General features: G+C 33.6%; 3 protein-coding genes across 5 annotated transcripts in view; 2 read left to right on the top strand and 1 right to left on the bottom strand.

The window, feature by feature from the left end:
• Positions 1–12,857, top strand: part of LOC140056021 (ubiquitin conjugation factor E4 A-like) — a 60,411-nt gene that overhangs the window by 40,291 nt on the left and 7,263 nt on the right. The gene's annotated exons all lie outside the window — the stretch shown is intronic.
• LOC140056576 (monocarboxylate transporter 3-like) lies at positions 1,218–5,012 on the top strand. Its single transcript, XM_072101998.1, has 5 exons — positions 1,218–1,518; positions 1,726–1,869; positions 2,921–3,057; positions 3,548–4,262; positions 4,562–5,012. The coding sequence occupies exons 1-5, from the start codon at positions 1,296–1,298 to the stop codon at positions 4,675–4,677; spliced, it is 1,335 nt and encodes a 444-aa protein (XP_071958099.1). The 5' UTR covers positions 1,218–1,295; the 3' UTR covers positions 4,678–5,012.
• LOC140057745 (uncharacterized) lies at positions 5,159–12,236 on the bottom strand. The gene is made up of 8 exons (XM_072103467.1): positions 11,852–12,236; positions 9,384–9,649; positions 8,312–8,976; positions 7,916–8,127; positions 7,392–7,675; positions 6,922–7,066; positions 6,542–6,684; positions 5,159–6,048 (listed from the first exon to the last, which is right to left on the bottom strand). The coding sequence occupies exons 1-8, from the start codon at positions 12,234–12,236 to the stop codon at positions 5,956–5,958; spliced, it is 2,193 nt and encodes a 730-aa protein (XP_071959568.1). The 3' UTR covers positions 5,159–5,955.

Below are 12,857 nucleotides of genomic sequence, written 5' to 3'. Positions count from 1 at the left end.
ATAAACTGGAAGTTAAATGTTATGAAAAGAAATGAGATCTGTATCTAGCTTTAAAGGACATAGTCAAAAGAAGCTATTATAGAAGCTATTCCTTTGTATTGACCACCGTGTACCTCAATAACGATAGCTAACCATCATTATAAAAAAAACTGAATGCAACCAAGACAAAACAATGGCAAAATCTAAAATAGAAGATTAATTGTCTCTTTTTGTACTGCTTTTATACAAACACCTTAGCGAATCGAGTTATAAAGATATCGCAATGGAGAGAATATCCGGTTTGTTAATAGGTCCTGTTTGACAGACTTTAAACCCAATTATTTTTAAAGCCTATTTCCCTATTTAATTTATTTTATATCTTTATTTTAATTCATCAAGATATGGAAATCATAAAACAAATAACATAATAAACATTGAAATAACAGATGAGAAAACATGATGTGGAATATGCAGTATAATCTATTGGTCCAGTGAAATGTATGACCATCGATAATAATTCTTATGTAGTACTAGTATATATCTATACTCTAATCGATGATTAGGATATTATTGATTGATTGATTGATTGATTGATTGATTCTTTTATGTATGGTCCACAACTAAATATTGGATATATATCTGTATCTGATCTCTGTACTTGGGCCAGTGACCTCATAGTATTGAATAAATGAATGAATAAATTGGGAGTCAATAAAAAAAAGAGAAACAATATACGGTAATGCATTGTTTTATTATACAAACGATAGGTGGTCTGTCGATTTTGCCTGAAAAATTACGACGTTTCGGTGGATGAATTTTAATTTACTTTATTTATTAACCTCGTTATCTCCGCTTTAAATTCCAGTAATAATAATAATAATAATAACAATAATAATAATAGTAATAAACTTTATTTTGTATCTACTTTACTGTTAACCTTCACATGTCGAGTAGTTTTTGAATTGAATTATTGGATTAATGCTAGTTGGATTTATCACATACATACACAATAATGAATGACGTTTGAGTCGAGACACAGGATTATCATCCAAAGTGAATTAGGATTCTAGAATTGAACCCTACATAGTTTCTCTGCTAAATTGACTTTGTAATATTTGACTTTCTTCTCTCTAAGCTAATACCTTTTTTGTTGTTATTCTTTTGTTTGGCAAAGCAACACTGTATTTTAGCACGAGTAGATTTATACTATACTTTGTGCGCAATCATCCGTAGCGCCATAATCGGAGATTTAACTTTGGTTATAAGTGAAAAGTTAGGATTTGTGACTAATGGAAAGTTAGTAACTCGTTGATGAAATGGCAGGAGGTACAAGTCGTCGACGTCCTACGTACACGGCCCCACCGGACGGTGACTGGGGATGGGTCGTGGTTATAGGATCATTTGTTTGCATGTTTATAGCATTTGGGTTCCCTAGGAATTTAGGCTTATTCATCGAGCCGATCGTCGACGACTTTGAAAGCACTACTGGACCAATTGGACTCATTGTATCACTACCTATTACACTACTTCTGACAACAGGTAAGTTCTGTTCTTATTTGCTAACTTCATTAGGCTAAACAAGGAAGGGATAGTACAAGATTGTAATATTGTGTTCGAACAGTGAATCTTATGTTTTAGAGTAACGTACATTTTGTAGGCCTACATTAGTAACATTAATGATTATTAATGATTGTGATTATTATCATCTTTTATTTATAATTATTCTGATCTTTTCTTCCATTTTAGGTCCAATTTCGGGTATATTATGTAAAAAGGTTGGTAGTCGGTTGACCTGTATGCTTGGAGGAATACTCGCTTGCCTGGGACTGGGAATTGCTTTTTCCACGACGAATGAACTATGGCTTGGTATAGGTCTAGGCCTTCTGCCAGGTACGTATGCATTCATGACACACCCATCTACACCAGATGACCACCGTAAACTCTTATGCTGAATCTGAATGTGTTTTCTTTATAGAATCGACCAAAAAACAGACCCGTCGAGCAAAAACTTTCATTTATTTTAACTCACACAAACATTCGAGTTTTTTTTAGAAATAAAATATTTTCTTTTTAATACTATAATCTGTATGTACCGGTTGTTCTTACGTTGTTAAGCCTTTTTAGATGTAAACTATTTAACTCCACCGTTTTACTAGCATGGTTTTAAAGTGACCTCTCTACTCTCTACATCAAACTTGATGATGTGCCCATATATGGACATGATGATGTCATATAACTACCATATTTGGGAATATCCCTACCATATTTGGCCACATTACACTTTTTTTTGTTAAACTAGTTTGATTAGGGAGGTTTCGCAACCTTACGAATACGATAACGAAAACGGATACGTCATACATTTGTGAAACTTTTGAGCTGATCCCCATTTCATATTCGTAAAGGGTATTCGTGTTGACGAATATCACCAGTCATATTCGTAACTACAAAACGAGTATAGTTTTTGATCTATTTTGCACATTTTGCATTTGAATCAGGAATGATTCATGATTATAATATAATTATAGATTTATTGAAAGTAATTTACTAAAGTAATTACTAAAATGCCAAGTAAATTTTGATAAATAGCAGTTTTTAAAGTCCTCACTCGCTTTGATGTTACGCTAGGCCTAGGCAGCCAAGCACCAAGCAACACGTACCTGCGCTTCGCTCAAATTTACCGCAGTCATATTTTGGACGCGCCTCAATATTTCGTTGCCATGCGAAACAGATTTTTTTATGGCTTACGAAAACGAATACGTGTGCGTGACGTATCCGTTTTCGTTATCGTATTCGTAAGATTGCGAAACCTCTCGAATGTATAGAGCTTAATACGTTTAGTAGTTTAATTTAGAAAAAATAATTCATCCATGGCTTATGTAAGCAATGCTTTGTGTGTAGGAAATCCTGTAAATCCACTATTTTATTGTTATTTTTTTTTCAGGCGTAGGACTGGGACTTGCCTACACCGCAAGTGTCGTTATTGTCAGTCGGTATTTTGAAAAAAAGTTTATCATTGCAAATGGATTGATTTTTCTTGGTGGACCCATCAGTTTTCTAATCTGTCCAATCATGGGTGAGGTAAGAACATAATACAGTTTAATTTGAAAATTAAATTACTTTGATAGAACTTAATAATTTTATTAATAAGTTTTAAAAATATATTTAAAAAATTTCCCTTTCAATACTTTACCTTGGTTGAGAATTGTATAAATTATTTTGGGTTGACAAAACATCAAAATATATGAGCTTTCGATTTTTATTAGCGTCTGGATCTAGAATCCGCCAAAACCTTCTAAAAGATTTACTGGAAAAAAGCGTCCTGATGTCTGCGCATGCATGCGCATGCACATTGGCGTGGTTAGAGTTCAAAGGTCGTCTGAAATCGAAAGCTCACTAATTGTAATCGGCAACTTTCTGTCACTAAAATGTAGAATTTGCAGGAAGTTGTTAAAAAAAATTCTCTTTTACAAAAATTGTTTTTTTGTTAAAAATACAAATATCAAACATAGAATTGTTATATCAATGAACCGTAAAACAGACTAATAAACTCCCGCTGTTTTTTTTTCAGAGTTTGATGGAGGCGTATGGATGGAGACGAACCATACTGCTGTGGTGTGGAATGGTTCTCAATCTAGTCGTCGGGGGAACCTTGATGAAACCCGTTTTCCTTCTAAGAGATCTTGAAGTAAACCAGTATAACAGTAATGAGTATGAACTACTGGAAACAGACCATTGCGCAAATACAGATATTGAACCAAATGGAAACCACCAAGAAAACCGCATTTGGAAAAAGTTAAAAGATACTGCCTCGTATTGCGGCCTGGAGTTATTTCGAGATAACTTAATGTTTGATCTTATAATGGTAATTATATTTTTGAATGGATTTTCTTATGACTCATGGCTGATTTTTGTAATTCCACAAGCTGAAGAATTAGACATTCCAGATGAGATATCGGCCTTGATTCTTACCTTTGCTGGTATTGGCTCGGTTGTTGGCAGACTGTCACAAATTGGTATCCTCCATTGGAAATTACTCTCAACATATAATACTTGGCTGTTTGCCAACGTACTCGCCGCATTGGCTCTAATAATGGACCCATTGTTTCAGAATATGTATAGCATTGTTACATTTTCTGTAATATACGGTGTTGCCACTGGTATCAAGATGCCACTGGCGCCCGTTTTAGTTCGGGATTTTGTTGGAATTGAGAAAATTCACGTTGCGTTTGGATGGTTGAACCTAGCAAGAGGTGTGGGCGCTCTTTTAGGAGGAACTTCAATGGGTAAGAAGATTCTTTTTGATTTATATAAAAACGTATATATAAATAATACTCGATTCCTAAAAAATGTAGCATGTTGTAAGAAATTGTTACCTTGGTACAAACGTGAAAAGCGTTTTTGTGTCGCGGTCGATGTAACATCGATGTAAGCACAGTGATTTCTTTTAACAGAGTTTATTATATACAGACAAGCGTCGTCTGTGAAAGCGTTGTAACTTTAAGTAGAAATATTTTTTTCTCTATTTTAAAATCAATTTTTCTTGAGAGCGTCTTTATTATTCAAATGTTTTGTTATTTTGTAGGCATGCTACATTCGTACTACGACAGTTATCGCCAGCCGTTTATTGTTGTAGCTGTTGTACAGTCAATGGCGGCAGTCTTGTTGATCTTTAAACCTCGTGATTTTGGAAGACAATGACGTAATAGTGCATACGCAATGACGTATGTGCACCGAACATAATGGATGCACGATTTTCAATACCTATACTCTGTACACGGGTTACTGGTGGTACTGAGCTATTATTGTTTTTTTTTAATTTTCTTTTTATCATGTATATAAATATATTGTATAATCCGGGTTGTAAAATGAAAACAAACAAATGAAAATGTGTGAACTATTATAAAATGATAATGATGATCCTGTCAAGTGTATAGCAAAATATAAGAAAATTAATGTAAAAATGTTACTTATGAACTGTAACGACATTTACAAGTTAAATAATACGATTTTATGTAATATGAGATAATATGAATGTGAATAAAAGTGGTGTTTGCGCCACAAAAGAGAAAAAAAAAACCTATACTCTGTACACATTGTGTTTTGTATCATACAGTATCTCAATATTTTGTAATTCATTTCAACTTTATTTAAATTCAAAATAATTAAAACAGAATGAAGATTACAATATTGTCAATGAATGAAATTCTTACATAGTATGGGATTCATTGTTTAATCTAATGCTACAACTCAACTTTTTAATGAGGTCGATCATGACGAATACATATTTGTTATTGTTAGTTATGGAAAGACACGCCCTTTGGCGATGACCTGACCATGAAATGACATGACAATGAACAAAATGTTTATGATCACAAAGGCATTTATGTCATTATAATAAATTTTTTTTACAAATACATCAGTTTGATAATAGCGTACTTGGGCGGCCAATGTCAAATCCTGAGAACAACCAGCTCATTTCAGCTGGCCTAGGTAAGCCTAATTAGCTCTGTGTACATCATCAAACTTTATGTGATTTTCCCATATATGGACATGATGATGTCATATCATTCCTATATTTTGGTGTATCACTACCCTATTTGGACACATCACACTTTTATTGGCAAGTAGACAGAGCTTAACTGAACTTAACTCCATACTTATTCAATTGGCAGAGTTATAGAAGTCTGGATATGTAGTCAATTTAAATGTCCCTTTTCACTGCATACTAAAATAAATGCTCCCTTTGGCGATAGTTGTCTTTGACAGCTCTTGTCTTTCCTCAGTGCTCCCTCTGAACCCCATATAGTCGTGTAGTCAAGTCTCATAAAGTAAACTTTAGAGTCTAATATTTTATTGCAAACCATTTATTTCTTATGGTTGACATGCACCCTAACCCCTAACCCTAACCCCATATAGTCGTGTAGTCAAGTCTCATAAAGTAAACTTTAGAGTATTTTATTGCAAACCATTTATTTCTTATGGTTGATATGCACCACATGAAGGCATGTTGCTAGGCGGTTGAGCAATTTCGTAAGTTTCACCAACTTGTAGAATCGTAGCTTGGCCTGTCTGAAACCAAATTATAATATTAGGTAAAAACCTGAAATTCATTCATTCATTTCCTTTATTTCAGTTAGTACATCCATATAAAAAAAATACAAAGCAAAAAGAGAAACAATATCACCAGGAAATTTACAATAGCATCTTCCACAAAAACAACCTAAACTATCCTAAAATATCGATTTTGCACCAACGTTGATGCAGATTGGATTGTGGAATGAGATACAGAAATAAATGCCAGCTTATTATGGATCAGGATCTCGTCTTTTTTAAGACCCCAGTTGTAAATGTTGATCCTTTCTACGTACCAAACAAAAATTATAGTTCAAAGTCAACCGCATTAGTTTTCGTTTTAGTTTTTAGTCGCGTGCAATGCAACTTTACAGCTCAGTATGTCGGTCGGTTGGTCGGTCGGTCGGTAAACACTAACTTAAGCACGCGACTGCAACCATCTATATAGCCTTGTTTTTCTTTGTTTAAAAAAAGGCCATAGAATACTTACTTCTAAATGACTATTTGGCAAAGAGTGGAAAAACCAGTAGCCTGGATTGTCCGCCTTCCATCTTATAATGACATAACCCAGTTCAGGAACATTAATGGTGTCTTTAATTAGAGCCCTATCTGGCGATAGTCTTGGCAATAATCCTGAAACGAAACAAAATATGTTTCTCATTAGTTTTGTAAGAAGATTGTTGTAATCAATTTAATTTGCATTATTTCACTCTTTGTTATAATTATTTGATTCCTATTATTAGAACACAAGACAATGACGTATGCGCAACGCAAATAACTTGATCAGTCACATCATTCAAACTCTCGATTGTGACTTGCGCTGCGCGTGTGTCTTTATGCCTTCTAGTGTGAACCCAGCTTTACAATTACCTTCTGAGTCTTGTTTTTCGATGCTAGGTTTTGCAACGTGTTGAATATCTCCTAGTGTCTCGGAGCCTAGAACTCTGAATGAGGTACCGTGCATATGGAACGAGTATGAGGCGTCATTTTGATTGATAAGAACAAATTCAATGACCTAAAAATTGAAAATACAATAGTCTACAACCCTTACTAGATTGGTTCCAACTTTGACGCAACTCAAGTGACCAATCACAACTCGATGGGGCATCCGATCTGTAGGTTATGATTGGTCACTTGCGTTGCGCTTACATCCTTGTGTCCTAAGGGAAATCAAGCTTAAACCAGATATGTATATAATGTAAGATTCATGTAGGCGAGATACTCGATGTATAACAGAAATACAATCTTACTATATGTCTATACATACTTCGACAGTGATCGTATTAATAGGCACACTAACTACTTTTTACTTCTGATGAATGTTGATGAAATGTTCTTACCTTTCCAAGTGGTATTTTTATAATACTTGTACATCTGCACAACGTTTCGTTACAAGCTTTAAACATAGCGGCGTGAAATGGTTCGCAGGTTTCAGCGGATTCTCGACTGAACACAATTGGAGAACTTGGATACGAAAAGGCAATATTGTCAATTCTAAAATTACTGAGATCATTGCCAATACCATTATCTCGTCCATCAGGAGCGTAGATTTTCTCAATATAATAATTCAATGCAATATAGTGTGTGGCATCTACATTGTACAAGGCTTCATCGAAATTACGTTCTGAAATTGATTGAAAGAGTGGTCGTCATCAGCATCTCCATGTGAAAAGTATAATTATTACGTATCAGAAAGTGTGGACATGGAATGAATATTTACATCCTCAGAACAAGATTGTAAACCTACGTCATCAGATAGTGGAAAAATCATAGAATTACATCATCACAACAAAGTTGGTTGATGTTTGTTAAGAGGTGATCTTAGATAGTTACAGGGTATCAGATTAAATCAATTCGTGCTTACCCAAAGGCAGTGCATCAAGTACTGAGAAACGTGGTGTATCTGTAAGAGTATCTGGGGTTTTGATAACAGGATAGCAAGAAGGCTCTACATTGGAACCAGCAGTGTACTTCAAAATGGCAACTCCATCATCAACACATATAGTATCTTCGCTTCCAGCGTAGTATATACAGTACGATGCTGGCTTAGCAGTAGCCTTCAACAAGAAATCGTATCTAAAGTAAATCGAAAAAAACAATTTAAAAAACAACCTATACATATGCATCACAGTTAAAACAGTTTAAGCCTATATATTGTGGACTCAAGAAATGAGATATGAATAATGATAAATTTCTTGCTGCCTTCCTCATTATTTATTGAAATAAACGTTAACTAGAGTTTATAGATTACAACTTATACCTTTCGCCTGGAGCTATAAGAATTGAATCGACTTCTGTAGGTACTACTTCAGATCCGTCTACTGCGACTACCGTCAACGGATGTGATTGAATTGATACTACAAGGTTACACAGAGCAAAGGCAGCATTGATCATTCGGAAACGATACGTCATTCCTTCTTTGACTTCAAATGTTGACAGAGGTGTATAATAAACGTCACCATGATCATCGTAGAAGGCGTCTTCTTGTGCTCTCCCATTTATGAGTATTGAAAACTTCTGGGATTCAGAATCTACGTATTTCGTCGGACTATCTGCCATCAAGTATGTACTCAGAGTTGGTCTTTCCTTCCAGTCAGCTATCATCATCACATGTTCCGGAAGATCAAAGTCATATAAATGACTATTGTATTCGTATTGCATCGCCTGTTTTACAATCAGCGCTCCATACATACCATCATTTCTCATGTAACCAGAGTGTCCGTGATACCAGTGAGTTCCTGCTGGACTTGCTGTGAATTCATAAACAAACGAAGATGAAGATGCGACTGGACATTGCGTAATCATGGATACACCATCCATCCAGTTGGTTCCTTCTTGGTGCATTCCATACCAATGTATCGTCATTGCTCCTCTATCTTGTAGATTGTTAAGTAACTTTACTTGAACAGTATCACCTTCACACACCTGAAAAAATCAATATAGGTCGCTATGTTAAGGTATAATGCATACTGTTAGTGACCGATACTCTACAAAAAGCCATACATTGTCACAACTTTGACGCACGTGCGTTCTGAAACGTCTACTATCACGTACTTCAGCGCCGCTAGCTTGGTTCCCACTAGGACGCAACGCCAGGACGTAGACGCAGCGTAAGTGAGTTGACCAATCACAAGCGATGAATTATTTGAACTGTCGCTTGTCATTGGTCAACACGCTTGCGTTGCGTTTACGTCCTTGCGTTGCGTCCTAGTGGGAACCAAGCTTAAGACTATAATACCCCTTTCATACCAAAAGCAAAGCTCCTGTGATCAATGCGGCGTTTGATGTGAACACACTGACCTCGTATAAAATATAAAGAAAACTGTTTTTACCTCAATGGTTGGTCCGGGTATAGTGTAATTAGTAGTGACGGAAGGTCTAGAGACACCGTCAAGTGTCAGACATCTATCTAAGGAACAGTCATCACTGAGAATAGGACAATCAAAGCAGTAAACAGACATAGAGTAAAACCAGCGGACATCTAATACATATTCACACACTTTTGGCCTTGTTGGATATTCACACGTACGAGCACATTCGTGAGTTTCAGTAGCCACAAATCCTTTCTTTTCTTGACATCCCAAACTTTGGATTAAACCTATATAAAGTAGTCGATCGATGAGTTTTAACAATTAGTGAAATATTTATATTGAGGTTTTGTCCAAGTTTATCGATAAAATCGAAGTAACGTTGTCATTTAGAACTTATTATAATAATCGGTGCAAGCTTAGGCTGTGTTTTGACCTAATAAATTTATGCTAGAATACATATCTTTAAAAAAAAGGCAAGATAACAATACTTATGGTAATTGTGATGTCTATTTCTTTATTTTGAAATTATTTAAAGATATATTGTCCCCGTGAAAAAAATAATGATAATAATATTAATTTAAATGTTTTTGTTGAATATGCCATTTTTATGTCACATAATAGTTTATGTTGACCAAAAATTGGATAAAAAAATTATTGACCTAACAAAACTGTAACTAAAGCCAAAAATAGTCAATGGGTTTTTGGTTGAATTTAACCGTCCATTTTGTCTTTTTATAAGTAAAAACATTATATGTTATGGTTTTTTTTAATTAACTTATTGAAACTGCGGAATGACCAATTCAAGTCTTTTTTTTAAAATTAATTTTGATTTTTTCATGTTTTTTGAGGACATTACATCTTTAAATAAGCACATTTTTATCGTATAATATTAGTCATTCTATAATAAAAATAAATTTTAAAAAATGTATATTTTTGAAATGTTTTGTTATACAGTATTTATAAAGTATTATCGTACAACTTTTCATGTCTAAATATTATGACAATGTTATCCAGGACAAATATGTTTATAAATAAATAAATAAAAAAGATAATTATTAATTGAAATATTTTTGCCCATGACATTTCATAATGTAATACTTAAAAAGACAAAAATCGAAACGCCGACTCTTTGAATAACATAAACAAGACAATAACTTGTGGAAACTCTATTATATATATAGAGAGAAAGTCATCTTTAGTAAAACTAAATTCTTTAACTTAATTTTAATTTTAAAAAATTAAACTTTCTTACTGTAATTTAATGAAAAGTATAGTACTTTCAGGAGGAGTATTATAACATCCATTTTAAACCGTTCTCTAATTGAAGTAGACCTACACTTGCCGAGAACATAACCAGTTAATAACCAATAATTTATAATTATAGGCCTATATATATATAATTTAGTTATAATACAAGCAGATCACTACCATTTATTTATGCTAAAATAATAACAAATAATAATAAATTAACATAAATTGACAAACTACTGATAGCGATTGCAATACCAGCAGAGCAATAGCATTTATAATTAGGTCTACGGCAATTCATTATATTGTCTAGCTAGTTGCGGGTGGGGTACAACAAATTATTTCTAATGACAAACTACTGTATTATCGGTTCCTTTTAAAGAATTGTAGTAAATTGTTAACAGCATAATTATTAGGGACTTTACGAAACACGACGAATAATAAAGCTAAAATAAAGTGGAAACTTATTAAAAGACCATACAATACAAGACAATATAATATGAAATTAATAACAGAAACACTTTTCATTAAATCTTGGTTCTGACTTGATTAGTCAAATTATACGGTGGACTTCGACGTCCTTGCGTTGCGTCCGAATAGGAACCAAGCTTTACCCTGCTTACACTTTGAATACAGTGCATTTAAAACACATCCATAAGGCCAGGCGAGGTCTTTTATAAAACATAAAGATTACTGCTATAGAATACGAAATGAATCACACAATAGGCAAAATGATACTTACTTCTAAATGGCTGTTTGTTAAATCATTAAAAAACCAATATCCAGGATTATTCGCCTTCCTTCCATGGAAGATTACGTAGCCCACTACAGTGTAATATAATAATGTGTGGAGGTTTTACTGTATTAAAGACTCTACTCGTTTGGTTGATTGAATATCACAGTTGTTTATTCAATAATACGTTATAATATTCAACACGATATATTATAAAGAAACAAGAACAAAGTATAAGAGAGTGATAATAATAATAATAATAATAATAAATAATATATTTATACAGGATAAAACAATCAGATAACAGTGTATCTGTTTTACATTGTGGTCCTGTCTTAATCAAAATATACAAAAGAGTAACTTAATTAAATGTAATACAGTTTTTATGAAAAGAAATGAGATTTGTATCTAGCCTTAAAGGACGTAATTGTTGGTGCCGATTTAATATTAATCGGTAAACTGTTCCATATTTTTGCGGCTGCAACTTTAAAGGACGAATTCATTTTACTAAGGGTGTATTTAGGTATTGTTACATTCAAATTTTCTACTCCACGTGTTAAGTGGGTGTGAATATCGCGAATCAATTCAATTTCATTTACTAATCTAATTGGTGCAAGGCCGTAAACACATTTATACATTAGACATGCTAGGGAGAAATCTCGTTTCTCTTCAAGAGTTTGCCACGATAGGTTCTGGATGATGTTGTCACCCCTTACATTAATATAATCGAAGTTGTTAGTTACAATTCGAGCAGCTCTTTTTTGATGTCGCTTTAAAATATTTTTGTTTAACTCTGTCGTATTTCCCCAGACTGTTATAGCATAATCACTACAAGGCTGAATTGTACTTATATATAGAGTTTCTAGTAACGGTTTACTTAAACTACTAGCCATTTTACCTAGCATTGTTATTTTATATCCAATATTTTTACTAATACATTGAGTATTTTGTTTCCAAGTTAACATCGATTACGACTCCCAGATACCTTATACTATCAACTTGTTCTAATTTACTGGTTCCAATTTGTATATTTAAATCATTACTGTCAGCTGTATGATTGTTTCTTAGTAACATAACCTTTGTTGTTTCAGTATTTATAGAGAGGTGGTTGTCATCATACCATTTACCAATGTTATCAATAATTATTTTTAATGAATCATTTACTATCTTAGCAGTATCACCTGAGGTGTAAACCACAACATCATCAGCAAAAACGCTGCAAGTTCCATTTACTATAGACTGCGAAATATCATTTATGAAAATGAGAAACAGGATGGTCCCAGGACAAATCCTTTCTTTTCTTTGCATCCCAAGCTTTGGATTAAACCTATAAAGTCGTCGATCGATGAGTTTTAACAATTAGTGAAATATTTATATTGCGGTTTTGTCCAAGTTTATCGATAAAATTGAAGTAACGTTGTCTAGTGTTTTGACCAAAAATTGGGTAAAAACAAATTATTGACCTAAAAACTAAAGCAAAAAATAGTCAGTGGTTTTTTTTGGTTGAATTTAAC

Source organism: Antedon mediterranea, chromosome 8 (genome assembly GCF_964355755.1).
Source record: "Antedon mediterranea chromosome 8, ecAntMedi1.1, whole genome shotgun sequence".
NCBI lineage: Eukaryota > Metazoa > Echinodermata > Crinoidea > Comatulida > Antedonidae > Antedon > Antedon mediterranea.
The sequence above is the reverse complement of the archived record's forward strand: the minus strand, read 5'-3'. Positions and strand labels throughout refer to the sequence as shown.